We start from the raw sequence: 24,056 nt of genomic DNA on the forward strand, positions 1-24,056 counted from the left end.
CTTTATCTAAGGAAATTGTGTCTCAGTATAAACAAGAGAAGCACACGAGGCCACAGTCCTCTCACTCGACTCCTACAGCCATGCTATAAATACCAGCTGGTGCTTTGTACACATGTAACTGTGGACTTGAATTCATTTTTTTTTCCCCCTGTAATTCATCTTTTTTTTTTTTTCTTTCCGTAATTCACAGTGTGAGCGGCTCAGTGTTAGCTCTCTCAGTGATGTGAGATCTTAAAGGATTTGGACAGAATGAAAAGAAACAGCTATGACTTAAAAAAAAAAAAAAAAAAGCAGCAAACCCTGGTGAGGTTGGTCTGAGTTATTCCTGATGCAGCTTAACCGAGAACAGCGGGTCCTGTGAATCGAGTGAGTGAAGTCCTCACTCTCCCACCATCCATCCCAACCTATCATCCCCTCTCTCATCACAATCTGATTCCTACGCTTTATCCGAATCCTCCATCCTCCGTCTCAGTTCTCTGGCTCCAGAAAAACAAGCGAAAAGCAAAATAGAGAAAATAGGGCAAAACTATGCAGAGTGAAACGTTATCAGGAACAATTAAAAGTGAGCCTGTTTGAACAGTCAGAGAGGTACGGGGGTAGGATTTTAATTATCGCCAGCATTTTCTCCTGCAGCCTCTAATTACACAGGGGATCAGTCTGAAGGTTTTTATAGGTGCTTTAGGACTGCAGAGTATTTCCTTGTTGTTTGGGCCCATGCTGGGATCCTGCCATCCAGATGACGACTGAGACTGAAGATACAGTCGTGTTCAGCCGCACATTTTGCTCACAAAACCGGCAGCACCCATCTCTTCCCTCACACACACACAGTGGAAGGATTTGTGTAGGTACAGGATGCTCCTCTAAGATGTATATTTCAGAGGCAGGGGATGAGATGTGTCTGAATCTTGACTGAATCTCGCAACACCCTGCCTCCTTCACACTTAGAGAAGCAGCTCTCTCCTCACTACAGCACACACACGAGTCCCTCTCAGCGTGAGATGCCCTAATGTGCGTATTATTTAGAAGGAGAGCTGCTGGACTGTAGAGTTGCAGTGAATGATTTCTTCTGCAGATAATATTATTGATTATTGTCCATTTTCTTTTTTTACCAAGTTACCAATTTATTAGAAAAGCCTGAAAGCTAAAACTAACACAGTCCAAAAGTAAATCATCCCTTCATGCAGGTTATGATATTCAGTTTTTGTTCCATCTCTTTTAAAGAGATCTTGACTCAGGTGTATGGTTATTTCTGGCAGCTGTTCATATCACTTCATCCACCCTTTTTATGTCAGTGAGAACGAGAGAAAAAACACAAACACCTCTCCATACAGTAAATTCAACAGAACCACAAACTACTTCCTGCAAGATAATGTGAGATGAAAGCTGCCAGAAAGGCGCATGACAGTTTCCCAGAGCCCAAATCAATGTTTTAAAATGAACAACAGCCTAAAATTCAAAGATATTGAGTGCACTCATCTATAAAACTAAGACGAGCAACAAATCCAGACATTTAAGATGTTTCACTGGGAGAAAAAAAAAGAGATTCATATGATGAAACCTTTATCAAAATTCTTGCAAATGAGCAGAGCCCAACAACTGAGCCAGTTACATGAATAATAATACTCCTGTGTCTTATTATCCAGGCTGCACACGAAGTTTGATTTGAGCAGGTATTAATCCTGATGATCAGGCAACATTTAGATGTGAAATCACTTTGAACCTGACCAGAGGGAATTTCAACACGGTTACACACCTGCACACATCTCTGCAGCAACAGAAGTCAAGAACTCTGTGAGGTTTCTCATTTGAACAGCAGCGTTACATAATTCAGTGACACGTTTTATGCTGCATTGAATGAGAATATAACTGAATTGAATCCCCCTGTGCTGAGAGGGGAGAGCTGTGCATGTGTGTGCATTGATACATATCTGAGCAGACGGACGGGAGGCTGTAAGCAGCTTAACCCTGCGCTGACTCAGGACGCACGCATTTTCTCTGTTCCTTAAGAGAGAGAGAAGCTATGATCAACACTTTTTGGCACAAAAAGATGAGTGACTGAAGATCAGCCTGACTGAAGACGCCAGTGTGATAAGTGTTTTTTTTTTTTTTTTAAACCAACCCTGTTACAGCAGAAAAGGGGATCGAGTTAAGAAGTCTTCGAGTCCAGATGGAGAAATGTTTTCCCCCACTGAGGAGGAGTTTTAACCTTTGTCTACATCTGACATTCAGCGGTTGTTTTAGAAATGCAGAGACAAGTTAGCAACTTTATTTTATATGTAACAGTCTATTACGCCAAAATGATATTTGATGACATTTAGGGAGGCAAAAAAATGCTCCCTGGTTGCCAAACTCTACATCCCACCTCTGTGGTATCGCAGCTATTCCCCGGAACGTCACTTCTGTGATCATCTGCAGCCTTTCAGCAGCTGTGATTGGTGCAGGACAAACAGCAGGTGTATTCCTGACTAATCCAATTTCAGCCATGTTTTCCGGATGTCTCATCAGTGCCCATGGTGTAGTCAATGGAGGAAGTATCATGATGAATATGAGAGAGCTAATATTTTTGGTTTTTGCCATTACGATGCTCACACCCACTCAAGGTAAGATGACGTAGTACCAGGGTTAGTGTAGATGTCCTTCGACCAGTAGTATCTCCTCATATAAGATGTTACTGCGACACAATTAAGCATTCATTTAACAGTTCTGGGTGATTATTATTCATGTTTACAGTTGGTCTGCTAACTCAGAATTATTTTCATTACTGATTATTCTGAAGATAATTGAATTAATAGTAATATATTGGTTTTTACAACATTTCAGAAAACTTTGAATGAATTCTATCCAGGTTTCATTTTTTTCTGACCAAAACCCAAAGATAGTAATGTGTTGTATCTAGATTATGTATGTATGTACTTATATCAAAGGCAGCAAATTAAAATTTTGAACATTTGAAAAGCAGTAACGATCAAATGTTTGGCATCTTCCCTTATCAGAATAGTTGTTGGTTAGCAGACTAATGACTGCAGCTCTATAATAAATCTTCCCCTCATGAAGCTTATGTTGATGTTCAATGTGTTTTAAAAGATGTGTTGTTTTAAGGCCTCTTTGGAGATGGTAATTTTGTCTTCCCTTACTGATATAAATGAGGTGCACAAGACATCTTATGTAACACAGTGCAACAGCACATACCAGTGCACATCCTCCAAAATCAAAACCTCCAACACAGACCATTACAACCATCATTAAAACAGGATTTATTGCAGGGCTGTTGGATTAAGCATGGTGTAGTAAATTCTACTAAATTAGATTTAGGACCTAAAAATAAAATGATGAACACTACAGGTTACAGACACTGGACAGTAAGTCTGTTATTCTCTAACAATGAATCCCAATGCACTACTCTTTTGTCTGCTTGTTCACCTGACCTGGCATTAGCTAACGAGATGAGAGGGGATAAGGATTGAGTCTCACTAAAACGCATCTTAAGGCCCTAATGAACAGATCAGTTGTTTTCCCAGTAGCAGCCAATGGAAGCACTGGCAATGAACCTGAAACCTAAGTCTCAGACAAAGCATCCAGAACTACTTGGATACTAATATGTTGTTGTGTCCAAATATGCTAGCTTTATTATTCCAGGTCCAGTATCTGTCTGGTTAATAGAAACCACAATGCTGCCCTAAGACTTGGAGCACTCACAGAGCACAAGTCATCCACCGAGAGAAACAAATTCCAGACCGCTGCAGAATAAACAAAATATTTCTGAGATGCTTGAGAGCTCGGCAGAATGCTGCTCATCAGTTTGGCTTTATGTCCTCCAGCAGCGCTTCAACACATCACACATTCAGCAACCTCTGAATAATAAATGTGTCCGACAAGCTATTACATAAATGCCTCAAAATCTGAATAATGAAAAAAAGGAATTTATTCATGTATTTGACACTTACTGTACTCTGTTTTTCTGTACGCTGTATTTTCTGATCTTCGCTTCTCTAATTATATAATTATTTAATAGTTTCATGTATTTTAGCATTGTTGATCTGTTGGATGATTTGTATCTGTAAGATTTGATCATCTTCCAACCTCAGCAGGATTCAACAAGTTAAATAATAAACTTGTCTCTCAGTTTTCATTATACATGGTTATATTTTTAATCTGTTTGCCAGTTATTTACTGTAGTCAGTAACGACACTTTCCTGCCATAAAATAGAGCTGTGTTTGTGATGTTCTTCGTGCTCAGGTGAAGAGCAGGAGCAGCTCGAGCTGCACATGGAGTCAGTGGGCTTAGCGGAGGAGGAAGAGTTGCTGGAGTGTTTCCGTTGTGATCTGGGCTTTTGGGATGCCTGCTACACCACAGAAACCAACTGCAGCCTTGGCGAGCGATGCTACACAGGCCGGGGGAAAGCAGGTGTGTTGGATAGGACTTTATTTTTGGCCAGTGTATGTTTATTTATATTAATATCTAAGCATTTGAAACTATGTAAAGGTTATCAGAGTTCATTTTATTTTATTTCAATGTACTTTACTTTGACTCAATATCGTTATCTTGTCTCCTTAGCTGATGTTCTAGATGTTAAGACTTTGGGATGTGCGAAGGCAGAGGAGTGCGGTGTAGAGACAACGGTGGAGCTCTTTCCTAACAACACTGTCTATGTCATGACCAAACACTGTTGTGACACACCATTCTGCAACTCAGCTCACAAACTCCCCATCTACACTCCTTTGTACCTCACAGCGGCTTTCCTAACCACCTGGCTCATCGCTGAAGCCTCAACGAGATCACAATGAACATCATGCATTTATCGACTGATCTTGGGAAAAAAAAACTGTGTGAAGTGATGTTGAAAGGACTTCAAGCATATGGTGAAGAAAAATCTGTTTTGTGTCACATTTAATATTGTTTAGTGTACACAAAGTGTTTAAATTTAACACAACAAGAAGAACACAAGCTTGTTATTTTTGTTTTGCTACAACACATGCAGGATATAAAATGTTAAAGTGTTACAGTCATAGCGTTCTAGTCGTGGGTAGATAAATGTACATAACTTCTGAAACGGACACACGACAGTGAGGAAAAAGGAGACTAACTGACCTCAGAGCTGCAGAGAAACTTTGCAGAAGTAGCAGAACAGTTCAGCTGCCGTTCAGCAGCTCTCCAGCAGAGGGCAAGAGCTCCTCTTTCATGAAGCGCTGCAGATCCAAATCTTTGTCTTCTAGGTCAAGGTTAAGAAACTTCTCCACCACAGACATGTACCTGTCAGTAACACACATGCACACACCTGTCTACGTGACACACACACGGCTCTTTATTGTAGGGTTTTAATGTCTCTTTGCATTGTTAAGATTTAGCTAACCTGTTTGCCTGCTCATCCGACGATACTTTGTCAATGTGTTTGATGGGCCTTCCAGTTCTGTACAGTTCAGACACCTGACCAAACACACACCCGTAAACAGTCAGCCTATATGAGCTTCTGTGTACTGTTTATTTTGTTTATGTGTGTGTGTGTGTGTGTATATGTACAGTATGTGTGTATGTTTACCTCCACCCCTCTCCGTACAAGGCTAATTGGCAGGCCTGCCAGTGTGGCGATGTTGGCAGCGTAGCTGGACTGGCAGATCCCTTCTTTCAGCTGGTAGAGAAACACCAACTCATCCCCATCCACTGCTGTCTCCAGAGTCTGACACACACACACAAACAAACACAAATCATATACTAACAAAATAAACTTCTACTGATGTAACACATATCTCAGATGGGGCCTCATTAGCTAATTGGTCATTTGGAAGTTACTGCTGTCAACATTAGTCTGCAGCACAGAAATGTTTGCTTATTGTGCAGTCTCAGTGAAAGTATCTCTCAGTACCAGAAGAGACAGCAGGGCAGAGGAGGGGAGGAGGCCCAGCTGCAGCAAACTGTGGAAGTTGGTGGCCACCAGGATGTGAGGGGCGTCTACCGGAGCTTTTCTCAGCCAGTGACAGATCGATGCAGCCAGCAAGGACAGTCCGTCCACCTGAGGAAGATCATCACAGGGTTGGGGAAGGGGTACTGTAGGCCAGTTTCTTCAGTCAGTTCTTGACATTAGTCCTTGACTGTCTGAGCAGCATTATCTTTGAAGGATAATGCTAACCTAAGTGATATTACTGATTAAATGTTATCATACGTCATATCGATTTATGACGTATATCTACAGCAATGGAAATCCCTGTATGTTCATTTTGAAACTTTTGTTGTATAAATAGGTTGCACACTGTAGCTACTTTGTCATTGTTTGACTACTTCAACCCCCAAATTAAGGGAAATTGACAGCAGTAATTTTGATCTGCAGATGTAGACCTTTTTTTAAGAATACATGTCGCCACCTACAGGAAAGGAAAGAAACAGCTGCAGCAAAATTAGTGTTTTCTGGTTTTTGGAGTTGTTGTTTTATTTGGTTATATTTGTACACTTTTGACTTTTAGGACCTCAGATGGAGACTATTCTGACTAAACTGGTTGTTTTATTCTGTTGCTTCATTTGGTTTCTGCCTCCCACATCTCTTCGTCTTCTTTAGACATACAAATCGGTTTGGATTTTCTCCATCCCTCTCCAGAGTAACCTCTAATGAGGAATAGAGAAAATAATAAAACTCAGAACAGTGTGAACTCTGTGCTCTTCAAACTATTTAATAATGCATATTCAAAAACTCACACACCACAGCTGTTAGAAATAGCTAACACTCTTTACATGTGGGTAGCCTGGACCTAAAATCTAACAATCATTTCCAAGTAAACGTACTTTTACGTCCCTAATTGTGTGTTTAGAAGAAGTATACAAGTATGCAATATTATTGTAGGCAGATATAAGTATTTCTTAGTCAATCTGTCAACTATTACTCCTCCCATAGACCCTCATGAGTATTCACTACTGTATTGACAGAGACTGAATCACAATATAGTGAATTGCAGTTGCACTAATGACATATATTTTAATAGTAGTTGTGAGTTATAATGACAAATACTGATAATTAATAAGCATTTTAACATTTCCATGGCCTTACATCTGCTTACAGACCATTTATTGATAATAAATGCTAAAAGCTATGTTAAGTTACCATTTCCCTCGCCTGTAAATGGTGCACATCAACATTTCTATTTTTGCACATCTGAGCAGCTGCTGCACTTTCCATGCTAATTGGTGGTAGTAGCTGGGTTTATTACGTAATGCTGCAGCTCTAAATTGGACGATATTGTCTGGGACTGGTTTCAGGTGCTTCACATTAATGACACTGTGTGTCCTTGTTATGAGTATCCATATGGATTTAGTTCACTAAGTGCTGGAGCAATTCCCTCTTACTGTGTTGGTTCCTTTTCCAAATTCATCGATGAGGACTAATGAGTTGCCAGTACTGCTGTTGAGAGCCTGGGCCATCTGGAGAATAAGACAAACAGTTACAGCATACTACCGTACATTTTGTGTTGTTGTTTTGTGTGTGTGTGTGTGTGTGTGTGTGTGTGTGTGTTATGACTGTAGGCAGTAGTTGTTTTATAAAGCTGTCTTGACAGATGCATAGTGGGAGTGGAGGACAGAGGAGTTCATGTCATGTCTTTTATTTCCACACCCACACACACAGACACAAATACTCTCCACACAGAGAAGCTTGTGTGCGTTAAGGTAAAAGTGTAGAGAGGTAAGGTAAGTGAGGAAACTAACCTGGTTGAGGTCAATCATAAAGGTGCTGAGGCCCAGAGACACAGACTCTCTGCTCTGCATGCGGGTGAAGATCCCATCCACCAGACCAATCTCTGCCTCCTTTGCTGGCACGTCTGAGCCAATCAGAGCCATGAACACGATCAGACCCACCTGCCACAGTCAAATCAGGGAGAAAAGTCACAAACGCGGCTTCAAACAATATGATTTCAGGTCAATAGAAAACTGGAGTACATACACAAGTCAAAACCGTGTCACTGATTCTGCTGCAAAATGACACAGAAGGTAAAATAGGTTGAGTGAGCGAGTGCAGAAAAGCTGTTTATTATTGTGCCTGTTATAGAGTTGATCAATCTTGTTTGTATAGTATGACAGCTTTCTCTGACTGTCCTGACCTGCTTGAGATAGATGCTCTTGCCAGATGAGTTGGGTCCAGTAATGATCTTGACTCTGCCCTGCAACTCTGAGCTCTGGAAGGAGTTGGCGACAAACACGGGAGAGCACAGCTCCAACAGCGGGTGTCTAGAAAATGATAAAATACAGAATGTACGACCTTGTACTGCAACACAATGACTTCCATGTCATGTATAATAAGTAAGTAAGCATAATAAGCAGGGCTGGGTATCGTGGCCAATTTCAATTCAATTCAATTCAATTCAATCTGCTCTTAAATAATGAAAATGGCTCAACTATGTGTTACAAAATACAAATGTACTTTATTTTTTCTTTTCACCATAAACAACAGGTTGTAAGTGCAAACTTGTAAATTGGACAGTTTAAACTTGAATTAGAATTAGAAAGGTATTGCAAGTGAAAGTGCAGCCCTACTTGAACTGCAACATTACATCACTGCAAATTGCATTAAGGCATTGTTTCTTAAAGTGCAAAAATTATATGAATGGTAACAAAACTAAAAGTAAACTTAAACTGTCTTAAGTAAAGTCTGCAGCAGCTAAAGCTAAAGGGAAGAATGACAAAGTGAAAGTTGGAAAAGAGGGAGGAAATGTGGTGAAATGGAGCCGATGGTAAATAAAGTGACGGTGAATATGTGGAGCGGTTCGTGAAACGAGTCCGGTAACACGTCTCATATGTTGGCTCTACTACGGCGTGAAGAACATGGACTAAGGCTCCTGTAGATGCGGGGTTACAGTGTGTGTGTCTGTGTGTCAGTGCTACACACACAGAGACACACAGCATAGGAGCGCTGAAGAGAAACAATAACCTGTAGATCACCCGAGTTAACGTGAACTCTGCTTGTAGTTACTGTGAGCCAGAGCAATAAAACAGTCAAGAGTAAAAAGCTAAATATTCATCAACAACCTGCTCAAACTACAGAAACGTGAACAAATAGGAGATATTGATGATATTTATGGTAACAGATGTAGATGTACTGCTGCTTCATCCCTCTGACTGCAGGTAGTAACTAATGCAGTCTAATGCGCGCTTGAATGTCAACCTGACGTAACCATGCCTAATAAGTCTACCTGCCCTGCGTGATTGTTATCCTCCTATGGCTAGCAAGCTTGGGTGAGGTATAGCCATACTCCTGGGAGGCGCTGCTCATAGCCATCAGACAGTCCAGCTCAGCAGTGAGATCCAGGACCTACACAACACACATTGAAATGTCTTTTTTTTTAAAGATCCATTTGAAGAAACATATGCACAACATATACAGTATATGTTCCTGAAGTGATTTGTTATTTCTCATTGTATGTTCTGATCTGTTCTGAAAAATCTCTCAATCATTTCTTAAAAAAACTATCTTTAAGTATGATTATAACCACTATGAGTTTGGGTGAAAGAGGTTTTGGGAGAAGTTTCACTATAAAGATTGGTGTTTCTATTACATCAGCACAACTACAACACTGTAAACACCAATACATTCTGTCCTCAAACATAACAATACAATTTGCAGAATGCAACAGCACATCGATCATGGACCAAATATCAGGCCACTCGAAAATAACTTGCAATATGGGATCAAGACCTGTTTCATAATCACACACCCCAACCAAGGAAAACACATAGTTAATCACAACAAAACCCGCCTACACACATTAACGGCTGTACTTCCCCACCAACAGTCCTTTTATTAGAGTGGGAGTCATGCTTTTAACACTGGGGCTGGAGGGGCACACTGATACAAACGAACCTTGAAGAGGGAGCTGCTCCTCTCCAGGATTGTGTTCTGCAGCTGTGTCATTACTGCCATCTCCATGTCTGAGAAACAGGGAGTAGACCATTGGGACAGTGAGTGTTGTAAAACCGTCAGGTGCACAGCGCTCAAGTGAGTGTTTTCTGTTAGTGGGGGAAAAAATACCTCTGATGTCACAGTGCAAGTCTCCTAGGAGGTCATCTAGCTCCTTGGTTTTCTGGCTGCGGTAGTGCAGACGGTCCTCTGACAGAAACTGGCACATACACACACAGCATAAAAACAGATAATGAAGATGCAAAAATATCGAAAATGAAAACGAGAATTAAAAATGCATAATTTAGACAAAATCGCAAACACACCATAAAATCGAGCCCCTCTATCTCAAAATCCTCCTTCTCCACCATAGTGGTCAGGCGAGGGACGGAGAGAAGGAATCCAATCTGTGAGGAGAATCAAATAATGAACACAATATACCGTGCTCAAGAGACAGTTTCCCCACGTCTGATCCAGTAAGTCACCAGTAAGTAAGTAACATAATAATAGTTGGTCTCTGTCCAACTATGGTTGTAATAGTTAAACAGAGATAGATAAGCATCTAAATGTATATATAATAAAGATAAGATAAAGATTTGACCAGAGGGATGTAGATGACACAGCAGGAGGGGATGCGGGCATCCAGATGTTCCAGCTCTTTTCTGGCAACATTTGTCAGGAAGTCAGACAACCCCATCATCTTCCTCTTTTCTGGCAGAGGGAGATGTAAGTAAGAGTGTAAATAAGAGTTCAGCTTGACAAGAACGTCCAAATTAACCTGACACTCTCCTGTACATACTCTCATCTATTGCAGGGTCCACGTCTGGCTTGACAGTGAAGCGGTTCTCAGCCACACTGGTTTCAAAATCCACCTATGTTTGAGATTGGAGATGGAATCAATATACGAGTCTGGGACTGGATTTGGGGGCACAGCGAAATAGGAAGAACTCACAACTCGGCTGATGATGGAGGAGATATAGTGGAGGTCATCAGAGATCCCTTGACTGATATCATGAAAGAGCTGAATGGATTGAGGCAGGTTTCGCACCATGTTCCAAATACACACTACACTGCACACCGTCTGACACACACAAACACAACATACTGCACACATTTAAAAGAACTTGTCACATGGAAAATGTGCATGGTACTCCCATTGCTCCGACCTTGTAGAGATTCTGCCAGTCTGTCAGCTTGGTGTGAGAGAGAGACATCCTGTGCAGAAGAGTCTACCACACACACACACACACACACACACACACACACACACACACACACACACACACACACACTCATAAAATTACTGTAGGTAGAGGATATAATGTTAATGTTGCGGTGGTGACACATCAGGAAAAGTGGTAAATGGTCACAGATGTGAAGAACAGGAGGTAATTGGCCACAGTTGTTACTGGTATGCTTCTGATGTTGCGTAGCAAGGACTGCAGGTTACTCAGGACATCTGAGTTCTGAGGTGATGTGAAGAAACGTATCACTTCCTGTCTCCGGCGTAACACGGCCAGGTCCTGGATCGGCCGCATAAACCACTGACTGACACGAGAGAAGACAGAACTTACACCAGTATTTCTCTGACAGCAACTCGCTATATCAACTGAATACATTTGGCATTGCTACAGCTTGGTTGTAAATACATCTGTTTGTTTTTTTACTGGGAACCCAAAACAACCGTAAATTCAGTATGTGCAGAGTAGAGGACACTTAATTACTTTGAATTTGTGTGTTATTATGGGGACTGGGGTGATTTCTCACCGTAGCAATTTGGAGCCAAACTTAGACCTGCAGCGGTTAAGTATACCTGTAGAAAACAATAGGACATGTATTGGTGATCACACCACTCAATTAGCAAGAGAAGACATACAACTATAGTTCAGCTGTTTGAGCTTCATACCATACAGACTGAGTCCTTCTTTTTCGCCTGAATGCAGCTTGTACACTGATGGGTGAAGTTCTGACTTGAAGATCTGTAGTACACTGGAACAATTCGAAATCTATTGCAATCTCTCATTCATACACTTCATTGTGTCTGTGTGTTTGTCTGCTTCACATAATGATAAACCTAAACAAGGTATTTCATATAATCTGAGAGATAAAATCGCACAAAAAATGTATAAGTGAGTTCATATCTAACTGTATCTCAAAAGTTGGATGTAAAACAAGAGGTACAACAGCAGTGACCATTTTTGTATTTATAGTAAAACCTTGAACACATTTGCAAACTGTGCATTCTTACCTGTATGTGTCTCGGTCAATTAACACCACACCTTTCCTGCAGTAGGATGAAGCAAATTTTCTTTCATAAGTTTAAAGCAACAGTTTACATGACTGAAAACTTATGCATCACAAAACAGAAGTTTGGTTTGCTCTTAATCAAAGAAGACCGGGGAAGAGGGAGAAGTAGGGGATAGCAGGGGGAATAAGGTAATACACTCTGATTATGTAAGCTCTAAGTAAATAGCCACTGCATGTTTGACGGACTAAAACTGGTGAGAAGTACAAGTCATTGTTCATTGAAAAAACCCCCCAGTGTCCTCATTATGGAAAATGTGTAATCGCACTCTTGTGCATGAGTATGTGTGTCTGTGTGAGTGTGTTACAGCGTGTAGGCGTTGAACTGTAGGATAGGAACTCCAACACTGCTGTCTTCCAGCTCCACTCCCACTCTCCTCCTGTCCAGACATTTTAGCAGAGCACCCACTGTCCTCAACTACGTAATAGATGCAAACACACACACACACACACACACACACACACACACACACACCAAAAGTGAAGAGAAAAGCACAAGAAAATAACTGACAGTTCGGGAATGAAATGTAAACTGTTGACTCACCATGAGGGGAGAGTCAAAGGAGATACAGGAGGAGAGGTAGGACATTTTGTCTCTCTCTGAAACGTTGGCAGGAAGGAAAGGTATATGGGCAGAGAGCAGCCTCTGCTTACCAATCTCCAGACCTGCAACATTTAAATATGAGCATTTCATGGCAGAAAATCATGCAAATGTCATGCAGACTGCACGAAAAATAATCAGATATAGATATTATAGTTTGGTATTTGTTTACCAAAGTCGACATAGGGATAAGTGACCACTTCTGGTTTGTAGTCTGGGTTTGAACCTTGGGTATGACAAAGATATTTGAGAAAAATTAAGAAATGTGTGAAAGAAAAAAATATTGTCATCATTGTGGTTTTTTCACAGTTTCTAACAGTTATGCAATCACTTATCACAACTGGCTGGCTGCGGTGTCCCCAATCTCATTTCTTTGCCTTGACCCAGAAACTGTTTGTCTCTTACCATGTCATAACAAAACTTTCTGTGACGTTTTTCTGTTTCCCGCTCTCTATGGTTAGATAATAATGTCCCAGTGCTCACCCAGTTGTTGCAGGAAACGGGTCATGCAGTGCTCCTGCTTTGCGCTGGTAATGATTACATGGGGGCTAACCTCCTGAATAACTAAACAAGGGATTATAGATAAGAAATAGATTACTATGACAAACACAAGTGTTTCTTTGCAGATATAGTCTTAATATTTTGGCAATTGAATCCATAAAAAAAACATTTACATAATTCTGTTTAAAAAAGGAGACTGATATTCTCACAATCACTGGTGTAGTGTTTACCTCTGGCCAGCAGGTGAAGCTCATGGTTATCAGGAGTATCCGTCATGTAGTGAAAAGAGGAGTTTGCACTGTCATAAAAACACAGGCCCACCTGTCCATGCTTGGCCAAAACACTAAGTAAAACCTACAAATAAAGACATTAATACCAGGGTGTGCCTATGATTGCTACAACTATACTACTCTGCCAATGAGCGTAATACTTCATCCTACCGCAGGTGGATTTACATCCTCTTCATCTCCGTTCAAACCTGGTGGATCAAAAACTAGTCCTGGTCCTCCTCCTCCTCTCAGACCTTCCAGTGCTGCCATGACCAATTAGGTCTATGAACCTGTCAAGTTAAGGTAATTATTGCTTCACAGAATTTTTTATGGACTGGTGGACAGTGGAAAGACAGTGTGAAGATAACATTGGCACAACATCACCTTCCCTAAATTGAAATGGTGAACAAATTATCAAAAAGCTGCTTCTCTGCACATACAGCACATGCAGGGTGACATAAAACTAGCAAGAAGAACTAGCAACCAAAAATTAAGTTGTGTTTCAATACATGCTATCATTTATTTTTGACCATTGTATTTAGTAAACCCTGTCACATTGTTTGTTTTTTTGAAACACGGTTAAGCTAATTAGCTAGCGAGACACCAATTTATGCTAGTTAGCCCAGTTAAGTAACAAATAACAGTATTATTTTCAGTCTGCATTTAGTTGGCCGACATATACTCACAAGGTGGATTGATACTTCTTACAACGAGGCTAACAATAGTTACTAGTCGTTAGTAAACTTGACTTACAACAGAAAATAAGTTGATAAAAGTTTTGGCTGTTGCAGCTTGCTCTGTAGCCTTTGTCCTTCTGTTGTCATGGCAACAGTATGGCGGGAACCGGAAACCGGAAAAAGACCCAGATAAACAAAACAGGATATTTTCGTTTATGAAAGACTGAGGGAATTTAACAAAGCTTTTCTTCAATACATATTTTATATGCTCTTTAATTTATCATTATATTGTTATTAATAAGTGGTTTATTACATCCCAGAAAATGTACCGGTAATCTACATGGTGGAGCTCAAGTTACTACTTCAGGTAGGTGTAAAACACTGACCACACTGAGAAAAAAGGAAAGCCTCCACACCACAAATGTCGGATCTATTCGCAAATAAATGGAAACGGAAATAATGACAAGTTAAAATAGGGGTCATTTATGTTATACACAAATAGAGACATGTACAGATTCAAAGATATACAGTACATTCATTGTCCAAAATAACACAGCTCTAACAATACCACCAAAGTTCACAGTTGATATTCAGAAAAGTTCAGAAAAATTTCAATATATCAAATAGTCTATGAATTATACCACTTTGTAAACAAATAAAATAAATAGTAAATATGCTCAAATGGCCACAATGTCATAGCCTTCTTACATCTCTTTTTTCCCACAAAAATGGAAATGTACAATCACAAGTCGTTGATCCACTGTGCAATAATTGACAAAAGCATTCCCACTGCGTGTGTGTGTGGGTGTGTGCAAAATTAATGACTAGAAAGCAGGTAGTGCTGGAGAAGAGGGGGCAGAGGTAGTTTTTCTGTTTGGTTTAGCCTCTGCTGCCCTAAAGAACGCCGGATTGAAAGTCCACATAATGCCTTTAGTGCTGGGGGATCACCTGAGAATGAAAAAGAATAAAAAATATTAGTTTTACAGTAGCCTATGTGTTTTATTACAGCCAAGTGTAACCCCATATTGTCCCTGACACTGCTATTCTAACCACTTCAATCTGTTGAACGACCAGATACTCACATGTTGCACCGTTCAAGTAGCGTAGTTGTATGGTGGCTCCCCCTCTCACACTGCTTATGGCTGGGAACAGCTCCACTCCACGAGGAAGATCTTTAAAAGCTACACCAAGAAAACTCCCATCAACAACAAAGCCCATAGTCCCTGCATCAGCATCCAAGACCAGCAGGACACGTTCAGGGATAGGAAGAGGTGTCTCTGCCACTTTTGTTTCTGCTGACGTGGAACATTGTTGCTTAAAATCTACAACCTCAGAGTGGCATCTTCTCTGCTTTCTTGGGTAAAGTCCTAGACTCTGTCCTCCATGCCAGAGCTGATTGGTTTTGAGCTCCCAGCCCCAGGACTGTGCATCTCCACCCACCAGCACGTTGTACCCTGAGGCCTGCAGAGGACAATCCTGCCTGGAAATGCCCATGACAGCGTGGCTCCCTCTGTGGTCGGGGTCCCACAGCACCTCCCAGACATGAAGCCCGGTTTTCACCCCCGTCTCTGCTCTCACCCCATCACTGCTAAGCTCAACAGGTGAGCGTGTCACTTTCTGTTTGCAGGCAGAGAGCAGGAAGTGAGGAGAGCAGTGGATCGAGCTCCAGTGTGAGCGACTGTCCCCTGGAGAAACTGGTGAGGAGCTCAGAGTGACAGCGAGGCGAGAGCAGGTCGGAACGGCCAGAGGAGGGAAAGCTGACGAAGAGGAGGGAGGCATGTCAGCTGCCCTGCTGTACAACCAAGCTGACAGCGAGAGACCCATTGGTTCAAAGTCTACAGAGCTAGACACAGGTAGGTTCAGTGTTGTCAGAAGAACTGGGGAAAAGACAGAAAACAAAACAGTGTTAGACTTAAGTAGAAAATGGTAGCAAATGTAAGGTAAAGTACTAGAGAAGGCTGTCAAGTAAAGTAGATAAAGTGGTGTTGGAGTTTAAAACAACAAATAAAAAGCTAAAATAAGGTGAGGTAAGGTGAAGTGGGTTTAAATAGATTGAAATAAGTGCAGGAGAACTGAAAACTATACAAATAGATAATCAAAGAATGGTGGAGTTGACTCATCAACTGAACTGACTGAAGATGTGAAAACAAAGTACAGTAAAGTAGAGCTGAAAGGAGTAGCTGATCAGTTGAATAACAAATTGTGTCTATAGTTTCATCATTGATAAAACATTTACAGCATATATTGTGCATATTCTGATTTGAGCAGGTGAGGATGCAGATGGGATAAAAGTCAATAGAGTACAGTAGAGTAAAAAAAAAATGGCATGATGGCATGTTAGAGCGCAATACAACAGATGTAAACAAATTAACAGAAAATAGTAAATAGGTTATTTAGGAAAAATGGTACCTGTCTAAAATAGCACTTTAAGAGTTTTGCATTAAAAACTCTACTTGAACGAAATGTACTAAGTACAAAAGCTAAAATACACCAACGACAGGTTGATACCATTTGTTGAACACTGTTGTAGTTATAGGTTGTAGTTGTTTGGCCCAGATGAAGCCAATTTTAGGTAGGCCTACTTTATAAATATAAATTCTAAATTACAATACTCATTTTATGTGCTCATTACACTATTACCCTCTGACAGACAAGTGCAGTATAAGAGTAATAAAGCAGCATGAGAGGATCACTTCAAAAAACTGAACTAAACTAGGCCACAGTAAAAGTTAATTCATTTTCAAGATAAGTTTAAAACAACAACAACAACAGAGGAATAGGGTAAGTAAATATTAAGAGGCTCTATGCACTAACATGATTCTGGTTATTTCACCTGTTGGAGCAGGTCCGTATAATCATTGAGGTCTTACCAGCTGTTGACTGATCCTTCCCTCTGATCGTTGGAGAAGAGCTGTTTTCACACATCCTCCCTCTGTGGTCACATCTGTGTTTTAAGACTCCTCTTATCTGCCAGCCCGTGCGTCTTATCGCAGCTCGGTAACGTAACCGCACTGTGTCTGCACCGCGTGTTTTGGTTTTCGCAGACGACCTCCGGGTCGAGAACAGCACAGTCCCTCAGTGCAGACTGACGCCATCCAGAGCTGCGGTGACAAGGACGAGGATAGTCCTCCGATTTATCTCGGCTTTCACAGGCTGTATCACTGCTCATATCAGACAGTGGCCTGTCATCCTCTGATCTGTGGTCTTTTCTTTTCATCGCTGCCTGTAATGTATATAAACAAAAATTGCGAAACATAAGAAGAGGAGCAGACTTGGGCTTTTGATTAATAGGAAGATAAAAATACAGTAGAATCCAAAGCGGCTCATTATTCCGCAGAGCACAGGCGCTGTGGAGTGTCTCCAGCCCTGAGCGTCGTCTTACAGGCATTGGTCCAAACTTAGATTTAAATGGGCTAGATTTGTGGGCATCATCAGTATTGACTGATCTGTTAGTTGTTGTCCCCAAGCGATTTCTATAAAATGTCAGAATCATGTTACCTAAGTCAGTGATTAATTAAAAAAATAAATTAAATTATTTTTCTTATTCACCAACCTATCAAGGCTTTGTTTTATTTGAAGTAAAATCTTTTATAGTATTGAAAAAATAGTATTGAAAAAACTATGATATAGCCTATAGTGCAAAGTAGAGGTAGTAGAAGGATTAAAAAAATATATATATATTCTCATTTTGAACTAGAAGAAAAGATTTTTGACATCTTGCATGAACACCGTAAGACAGTACTGAGGGCTTCCGTACACAATCAAACCAGCAGAGGAGATAAAAGTGGGTCACATCATATGTACATCATGTGTACTGTAGCAGAGATGTATATATGGATTTTTAAAAATTCTTTATTACTGCTGAGGTTTTAGGTTCGTTCATCACAAAACCACACATGATGATTGCACACCAATCGCTCCACTGGGTTCAGTCAGCAACCTCCAACAGACATGTTACATTAAATTATATGATGTGTCATTTTTTTTTTTTTGGCCTTAAATTTTTTCAAAGATTGTCTGAGAACTGAGCTGTACGAAGTACTTTTTATTTTATTATAAAACATCAAACACTGGTGTCCAACGAACAGTAACTCAAGCAATATACAAGATAGTCCACAAGGTGGAGCTGTTGCTTTGTCTAATCACCAAGGTGGCATGACATCTGACAAAATATAAAATATAAAAAAATTCTACTTGTTTGTACAAAACTTTGTCACATTCCTCACATAAGCACTTACTGTAGCATTTAGTCCTGTGTACAGTGTCTCTCCTAGGGTGTGTGTGCGTGTGTGTGTGATTTTCTCTCTCCTGTTTGCACTGCTTTGTATTGCAGGCTGGGGCGTTGTCAACCATTGAACTCTACTGGTGCACTACTCAGTCTGAACTGACTTTGCTTATTCTTTTAGTGTTAAAGTAGCCTACATGACACCTATATGACATTTATACTGGGGCACAGCTCATTTATACTGGGGCTCATGCCCCAGTAAAAGGGGTCTGGTGACGCCCCTGGTTGCAGGGTTGTGGAGCAGCTGCCTGGCCTGTTGGAGCTGCCCTCTGCAGCCTGCTGGTATTGGACATCCCATATTATTTAATCAATAACTTTTTCCAGTAAAGACTTGTTTCTTGTTGCCTACCTGTCTGTGGTGGATACTCTTTTGTCTCAAACCGGCCAGACCAGGTTGACCATGGTTCACCCCTATGCAACGGCCCTGTCTGTTGTGTATGTGTGTGTGTGTTTGCTTCTATTATGTAGCTGAGGACAGTGGTGTTGTGTGTATGTTGGACTTCTACATTAAAGTAGCTGATAAACAACACAAACATCCTCGCTGTTCCTAATAATAATCTGATTGAAAACACTTGTCAGAAGCTGCCATGGTGATTTTACCTGCTTACTGAATGATTTAGTTTAAATATAGGAAACGTAGGCTTACAACTGAAACATCCCTAACTGTAATCACATAAAGTTATGTGTATATTGTCTTCGCGCAGAAGTCAGTGCCTTGGAGCGTCAGCCCTGTGGCAAAATTATGAGGGTCTGGAGTTCTTTATTCAAAAGCAGTCTGGCAGAGAAGACAGTGCTCTATGTGAGTTATGCTTCCTCCGGTTTCACCCAGCTAACTCTCTTCCCATTCTTCGATGTAGCTGTACTGTCTGTTCCACTTCGTCGTAGCCTCTGTCACTTAAGATTTGTCTGGCTTACAAAAACAGCAAGGAGGCACAGTAGAAGTGACAGGCTTACCTGCTCTTCAACTGTGTGTGTTGATTGATTGACATGATGATGTCACTCACCAGGGCCGTTGCTAGGAATTCTTGGCCCCAAGAAAAACATACTGAAGTGGGCCCCTGCCCCCTGACTTTTCATCACCACTTTTTTCATATTTTCTTTTTTCTTTTCAACCAGGGCAATGATTGCAGTGACATAACTTGCCTATCATTCTGATTTAATACTTCTCCACTTTGTCTCATGAAATGTTTGTTTTTCTTGTTTCTAATGTCATACCAGGCATATGTAGCATAATGTAGCATTAAAGTAGGGTGAGTATCCTGTATTGAATGAATAAGGGAGAGTGCCCTTTATTTTTCAATACAAGAGACAATCCCATATTATAAGGGAGGATTTGGTATTATTATCAGTTTATTTATCATGTTGAATCATGTTTTAGGCAATTCCTGTGTAATTACCGTGTTATGTCTGTGTAATTACAGCGCGTGGCAGAGCCCAAGGCCACACGACCTCAGTGCTCTCCAAGGGAGGCTGGGTGGCTGCAATAAGGAAAGTCTTCTTCTTCTTCTTCTTTTTCCCCACTGCACTGCACCAGCCATCAGTGGGATTTGAACCCACAGTCTCCCAGTCCAAAGTCAATGTCAACCTTGTAGCTCCACTATCCCATTATCTTACGCACGTCCCCGTAATACTTAGATAATACTTATAGATATAAACCTATATTGGCCAGAGTCATGAGATCTGCAGAAGAAGAACTTGCTTTGTAATAATAAATAGATGTGAAAAGCATTTGCTGTAGCAGAAAGCTTTACTTACATGACTGACCTTGTTCTGTATCACAGCTTTGAAGCAAGGCAAAGCGACACATGTAATGTAAGATAATAATACGGTGGAGCTCCACCCCATCCACCTCATGTGGCCGGATAGGTCAGTAGGCAGAGCTGTTGAATTTGGATTGAGTGGCTAGGAGTTCAAATCCCTCTCATTCCTAAGGTGACGCGGTGTCCTGCCTTTGTGTGGGACTGCACAGCACTTTCATCCCTTTTCCCACGTTATGCATATTGAGGCGATGTCCCAGATTTTGAATGGAAAAAGAAGACAGGGGGTAATTGCTTGGAAAATAAAACTTATTTCATGAATATTATGGCCTTGTTTTGATGCTGATGCAGCATGAGTATTAGTCAGGGTTATATAAAGATTAGGCTACTGGGGGGTTTTGTGGGCCTTACTGGGCCCCCAGAATTGTCATCACCTTTCTCCCCCAACAATGACGGGCACATGCACCTCGGAACAAAAACCTTCAGCTTTTCTTCACAGCTGTTAAGAGAGAGATTTTATAAAACGTCAGTCTTGCAGTGGTGTCTTTTGAAAACTAGAGCTAATCAATACGCAGGACATCGTCTCAATATGTGTGATGTGGGACAAGAGGTGAAAATACTGGTCACCCTATGTCTCGGTCAAACTAAAGTTTATGTAAATTGGTTGCCAGCTGTTTGATACAGTGTTTTCTCATCATGTAATATACAGAAGATGCTCAGTTTTATGTCTTACACCAATTACTGGTCAGGCCATGTGGCACTCAACAACATTTCCCTTTCACATTAGACAGTAGGGAAAAAAACAAACAGTTACCCACAATACCACCTCTTAACCAGCAGGTGTCATCATCCGTCCTTAATATCCATGTACTGGTTATTTAGAGACCGCTACAGATAGTCTGTGGTGTCAAAACAAATTAACCAACTATTGTATTAACATGTTTATGAGTAATTAGGGCAAAAATAATTGCCAAAGTGTTAGCATGGACTAAAAACAAAAAACAAAGTGATCAGTGAAATGTCCTCCATATTTACTGAATTAGAAAGTGTGCACAATACAACAGATGCTCACAGACACATACACATACTTACCAAAGTAGCCAATGAAAAATGAGATGACTTCATCTGTCCTGGGTGGAAGCGCTAGTTTTATCTTCTCATCAGATACAGAAGTGAGTCCATTACAATATGTAATTCATGTGCAAAGCATTTTCTATTTTTGGATCAGATATCAATCATACCTTGAAATGAAAATGACAGTTGTATTCAACTGTTAAAATCTGGGTCAAGATATGAGTGCAGTTGTGGTACACAATAGGTCTGTGGTTGGACTATAAGGGACTTATTATGATACAGGATGTTGCATACACATTTTTTTTCTTGTTTACTGGATATTGTTTTGCAATACAGTAAAGTAAGAGACTGTTTTTTAAAGCCATCCTTTCATTCCCACCTTCATTTAATTAATGGGTATATCAGACACTATATTTGCATTGCAGGTGGAGATAACATTGAAGCAGGTAGAGTCTCATTGATATCAGAAGGAAAACATTTTCATTTTGCTGATGCTGACTCACTGTGATACTGGGAATCTGTGATTGAATGTTCAAAATTCATCTGGTCTAAACGGTGTAAATGTAAAGTAAATGGTTGTGTTCACATTTTTGAGCAGTCAGAAAAAGATAAAAATGATCATCAGACCCAACCACCAGATCACAAGCAGAGTGCTCTCATTTTAAATAAAAGGTCAACAACTATTGTTAACAGAAAAAAAGGAAAATCAGGGCTTTTTGGTTTTTATTAAACTAATTACATTCCTGTTAATATATATCTCTAATATTAAACACACTGGTCACTTATTGCAATAAAAATTTCTTTTTTTTTGCACCATAAAACGCATAATAATGTTAATCCACGCCCTACCTACCTCATCCATATACTGTAGTAATGCTCTCCTGTATCCGACAATGTATGAATCAAGCGCACCCACATGCCTCTGTAACCCCGCCCCTCCGGTTAACTCCCCCAGTGACGAAGAGCGAGACCTCCCAATGCGGGGGCTCTGTGGATGGGGCCTGGCTGCGCCGTGGAGAAAAACGTGCATTCATCCCGTGTGGTGTGTCAGTGACAAACAAACCCAGCGAGCGAGCGCGCACACGGACACACACACAGATTCACTGTGGAGGGCAGTTGTGCGCTTTTCAGCAAACGCTGCATCTACAGAGCAAATAAACACAGTGCATTTAATCGTGTGCAGACATTTATTTTTAAGCCGGTGGAGATTTTCGAGGAAGTAAAAGTGGACAACTGCTGCTGCTGATGGAGCTGCTGGGGCTGTGACTTCACTCTGCATTGTTGCATATGTTTCCTGAAATGGAATAATTGTCTTCATGTATTTAAAGGGATAACTGATAAAATCACATTTCCTCTCCCAATGGTGCTGGAAGGGTAAGTAGAAAAAAACAAACAACAAAAACCTGAAGTCTGCATTGTTTATCTGTGAAATCATCACCGCGTGGATGCATGTGTGCCTTTGTTTTTCAACCCATTCGTCCCCTTTCTCTGTGTTTGTGCATTTAGTCTGCACCCCTTTGCAATAATTGAATGGAGCATGCATGAGTATTTCTTTTTGAGTAATGCATCTGTGTGTGTGTGTGGCTGCTCGGTAACAAACAACACCACCCCGGGTGTGTGCCTCTTGTTTTAGCAGAGAGATGGACGGCATCGGGAACACCATGCAGAAGAAGGCTGCAGAGCTGGAGCGGCTGGCCGAGGTGCTCGTCACCGGGGAGCAGCTGAGGTAGGTCGGCCCGGTCTCTACCGCGGATCTCCGCTGGCTGACACTCGGGTGGTGCTGGAGGTCACACGGTCCTTTTGACGGGAAGCTGTTGTGTATTCATGTCAGGATCATCTTGCGCACTCACTACCCGATTTGCATAGACCACCTGATTATTAGTAAATGTTGGATCAAAATGAATCGTTGTTTAGTTTTTGCACCGGATCGGGATGAACAGCAACATGACAGGGCATGACACGTTTGAATGAGACAAGTGTGTGTTGTTGGTTGTTTGACAGCAGGTTAATCATTACCTCCCCTCATGCTCTATAGACAGTTTTCAGGTCCGCTGCAGCATGTACAGCTAAACAAAGGCACCCACACATGCACAACACACCCCGTGCACACTGCTGCTGCTGCTGCTGCTGCTGCTGCTCCTGCTCCTCCTATAGCTACAACATACACACACATTATATGGTGGATGGTGGATCCTGCACTCTGCAGGGTCCGCCTTGGCTCAGCTGCTGATCACGTGACTGAGCTGTGTTCCTCCAGTGTTACAGTGCCCTTTGAGCTGCACTGGGGCAATGATGAACCTACTAACCCAATGTCATTGCCATGCCATGCCCATTTGCCCTATCAGGAAATTGAACCACTAACCCTGGCAGTGTTGTTGACATACTGTACTCTTTGACCGTATGTAAAGAACACCCCCTGTAACCCCAGTGGTGTTCGCTGGCTCACGCTCCCCCAGCCATGAATAGAGGCTCAGTAGGTAAAGCACGGCACCAATGCCTGGAATTTCAGCCCCCCCACTCATCTATGAGAGAAATACGCTACTGAATTGTGTTTTTCCAGCTGGGTGTGAATTAGTACATGCTGTAACATTGTCCTGTTCTAAACCATAAAAAGTAACACCAAGTCATCACCTCCAGAGATTGATCGTTTATGTCTGGACATACTCCTCAGGGTCCTCTTGCTTGCTCAGTGTGTGTTTCCTTGTTTTTCATTGTG

General features: G+C 41.2%; 4 protein-coding genes across 7 annotated transcripts in view; 2 read left to right on the forward strand and 2 right to left on the reverse strand.

Moving 5' to 3' along the window:
* The first annotated feature begins 2,303 nt into the window (after positions 1-2,303).
* On the forward strand, positions 2,304-4,807 carry LOC146972238 (uncharacterized). Its single transcript, XM_085802234.1, has 3 exons — positions 2,304-2,600; positions 4,238-4,405; positions 4,556-4,807. The coding sequence occupies exons 1-3, from the start codon at positions 2,483-2,485 to the stop codon at positions 4,783-4,785; spliced, it is 516 nt and encodes a 171-aa protein (XP_085658360.1). The 5' UTR covers positions 2,304-2,482; the 3' UTR covers positions 4,786-4,807.
* Positions 4,808-4,975: 168 nt separating this feature from the next.
* On the reverse strand, positions 4,976-14,394 carry msh5 (mutS homolog 5). Of its 3 annotated transcripts, none has more exons than XM_085802228.1 (26): positions 14,301-14,394; positions 13,719-13,837; positions 13,509-13,632; positions 13,261-13,341; positions 12,950-13,003; positions 12,721-12,842; positions 12,485-12,594; positions 12,121-12,156; positions 11,779-11,861; positions 11,640-11,685; positions 11,282-11,420; positions 11,039-11,101; positions 10,825-10,953; positions 10,672-10,744; positions 10,474-10,583; positions 10,199-10,279; positions 10,005-10,092; positions 9,837-9,904; positions 9,169-9,287; positions 8,080-8,206; positions 7,688-7,837; positions 7,331-7,405; positions 5,862-6,008; positions 5,538-5,675; positions 5,352-5,425; positions 4,976-5,251 (listed from the first exon to the last, which is right to left on the reverse strand). In XM_085802228.1, exons 2-26 carry the CDS (start codon positions 13,815-13,817, stop codon positions 5,131-5,133), a joined length of 2,457 nt encoding a protein of 818 aa, XP_085658354.1. In that variant the 5' UTR covers positions 13,818-13,837; positions 14,301-14,394; the 3' UTR covers positions 4,976-5,130. The 3 variants fall into 3 exon arrangements, with proteins under 3 accessions (XP_085658354.1, XP_085658353.1, XP_085658355.1); XM_085802227.1 differs by having other exon boundaries at positions 14,234-14,340; XM_085802229.1 differs by lacking the exon at positions 12,950-13,003 and having other exon boundaries at positions 14,234-14,340.
* Positions 14,395-14,833: 439 nt separating this feature from the next.
* LOC146972240 (SPRY domain-containing SOCS box protein 2) lies at positions 14,834-16,096 on the reverse strand. Its single transcript, XM_085803332.1, has 2 exons — positions 15,307-16,096; positions 14,834-15,172 (listed from the first exon to the last, which is right to left on the reverse strand). The coding sequence occupies exons 1-2, from the start codon at positions 16,046-16,048 to the stop codon at positions 15,042-15,044; spliced, it is 873 nt and encodes a 290-aa protein (XP_085659458.1). The 5' UTR covers positions 16,049-16,096; the 3' UTR covers positions 14,834-15,041.
* A 6,283-nt stretch (positions 16,097-22,379) lies between these two features.
* Positions 22,380-24,056, forward strand: part of deptor (DEP domain containing MTOR-interacting protein) — a 34,223-nt gene continuing 32,546 nt past the window's right edge. Inside the window, exons 1-2 of one of the 2 annotated variants that reach the window (XM_085802231.1) lie at positions 22,380-22,714; positions 22,977-23,066. In XM_085802231.1, the coding sequence (XP_085658357.1) occupies positions 22,701-22,714; positions 22,977-23,066 (104 nt within the window). In that variant the 5' untranslated portion in view covers positions 22,380-22,700. Of the gene's footprint in view, positions 22,715-22,973; positions 23,067-24,056 lie in introns of both variants that reach the window. The other variant, XM_085802230.1, reaches the window with a different exon arrangement.

Source organism: Trachurus japonicus, chromosome 16 (genome assembly GCF_045865225.1).
Source record: "Trachurus japonicus isolate A0001 chromosome 16, Traja_1.0".
Classification (NCBI taxonomy): Eukaryota; Metazoa; Chordata; class Actinopteri; order Carangiformes; family Carangidae; genus Trachurus; species Trachurus japonicus.

Bases quoted from the DNA above. Each gene is read 5' to 3' on its own strand.
- LOC146972238 (XM_085802234.1), top strand. From the start codon at position 2,483: ATGTTTTCCGGATGTCTCATCAGTGCCCATGGTGTAGTCAATGGAGGA. The intron at 2,601-4,237 runs GTAAGATGACGT...CTTCGTGCTCAG, and splicing joins GATGCTCACACCCACTCAAG to GTGAAGAGCAGGAGCAGCTC. The intron at 4,406-4,555 runs GTGTGTTGGATA...TTGTCTCCTTAG, and splicing joins CACAGGCCGGGGGAAAGCAG to CTGATGTTCTAGATGTTAAG.
- msh5 (XM_085802228.1), bottom strand. From the start codon at position 13,817: ATGGCAGCACTGGAAGGTCTGAGAGGAGGAGGAGGACCAGGACTAGTT. The intron at 13,342-13,508 runs GTAAACACTACA...TCCCTTGTTTAG, and splicing joins GCTTCACCTGCTGGCCAGAG to TTATTCAGGAGGTTAGCCCC. The intron at 12,843-12,949 runs GTAAACAAATAC...TAAATGTTGCAG, and splicing joins TTATCCCTATGTCGACTTTG to GTCTGGAGATTGGTAAGCAG.
- LOC146972240 (XM_085803332.1), bottom strand. From the start codon at position 16,048: ATGGGTCTCTCGCTGTCAGCTTGGTTGTACAGCAGGGCAGCTGACATG. The intron at 15,173-15,306 runs GTGAGTATCTGG...TTTCATTCTCAG, and splicing joins CTACTTGAACGGTGCAACAT to GTGATCCCCCAGCACTAAAG.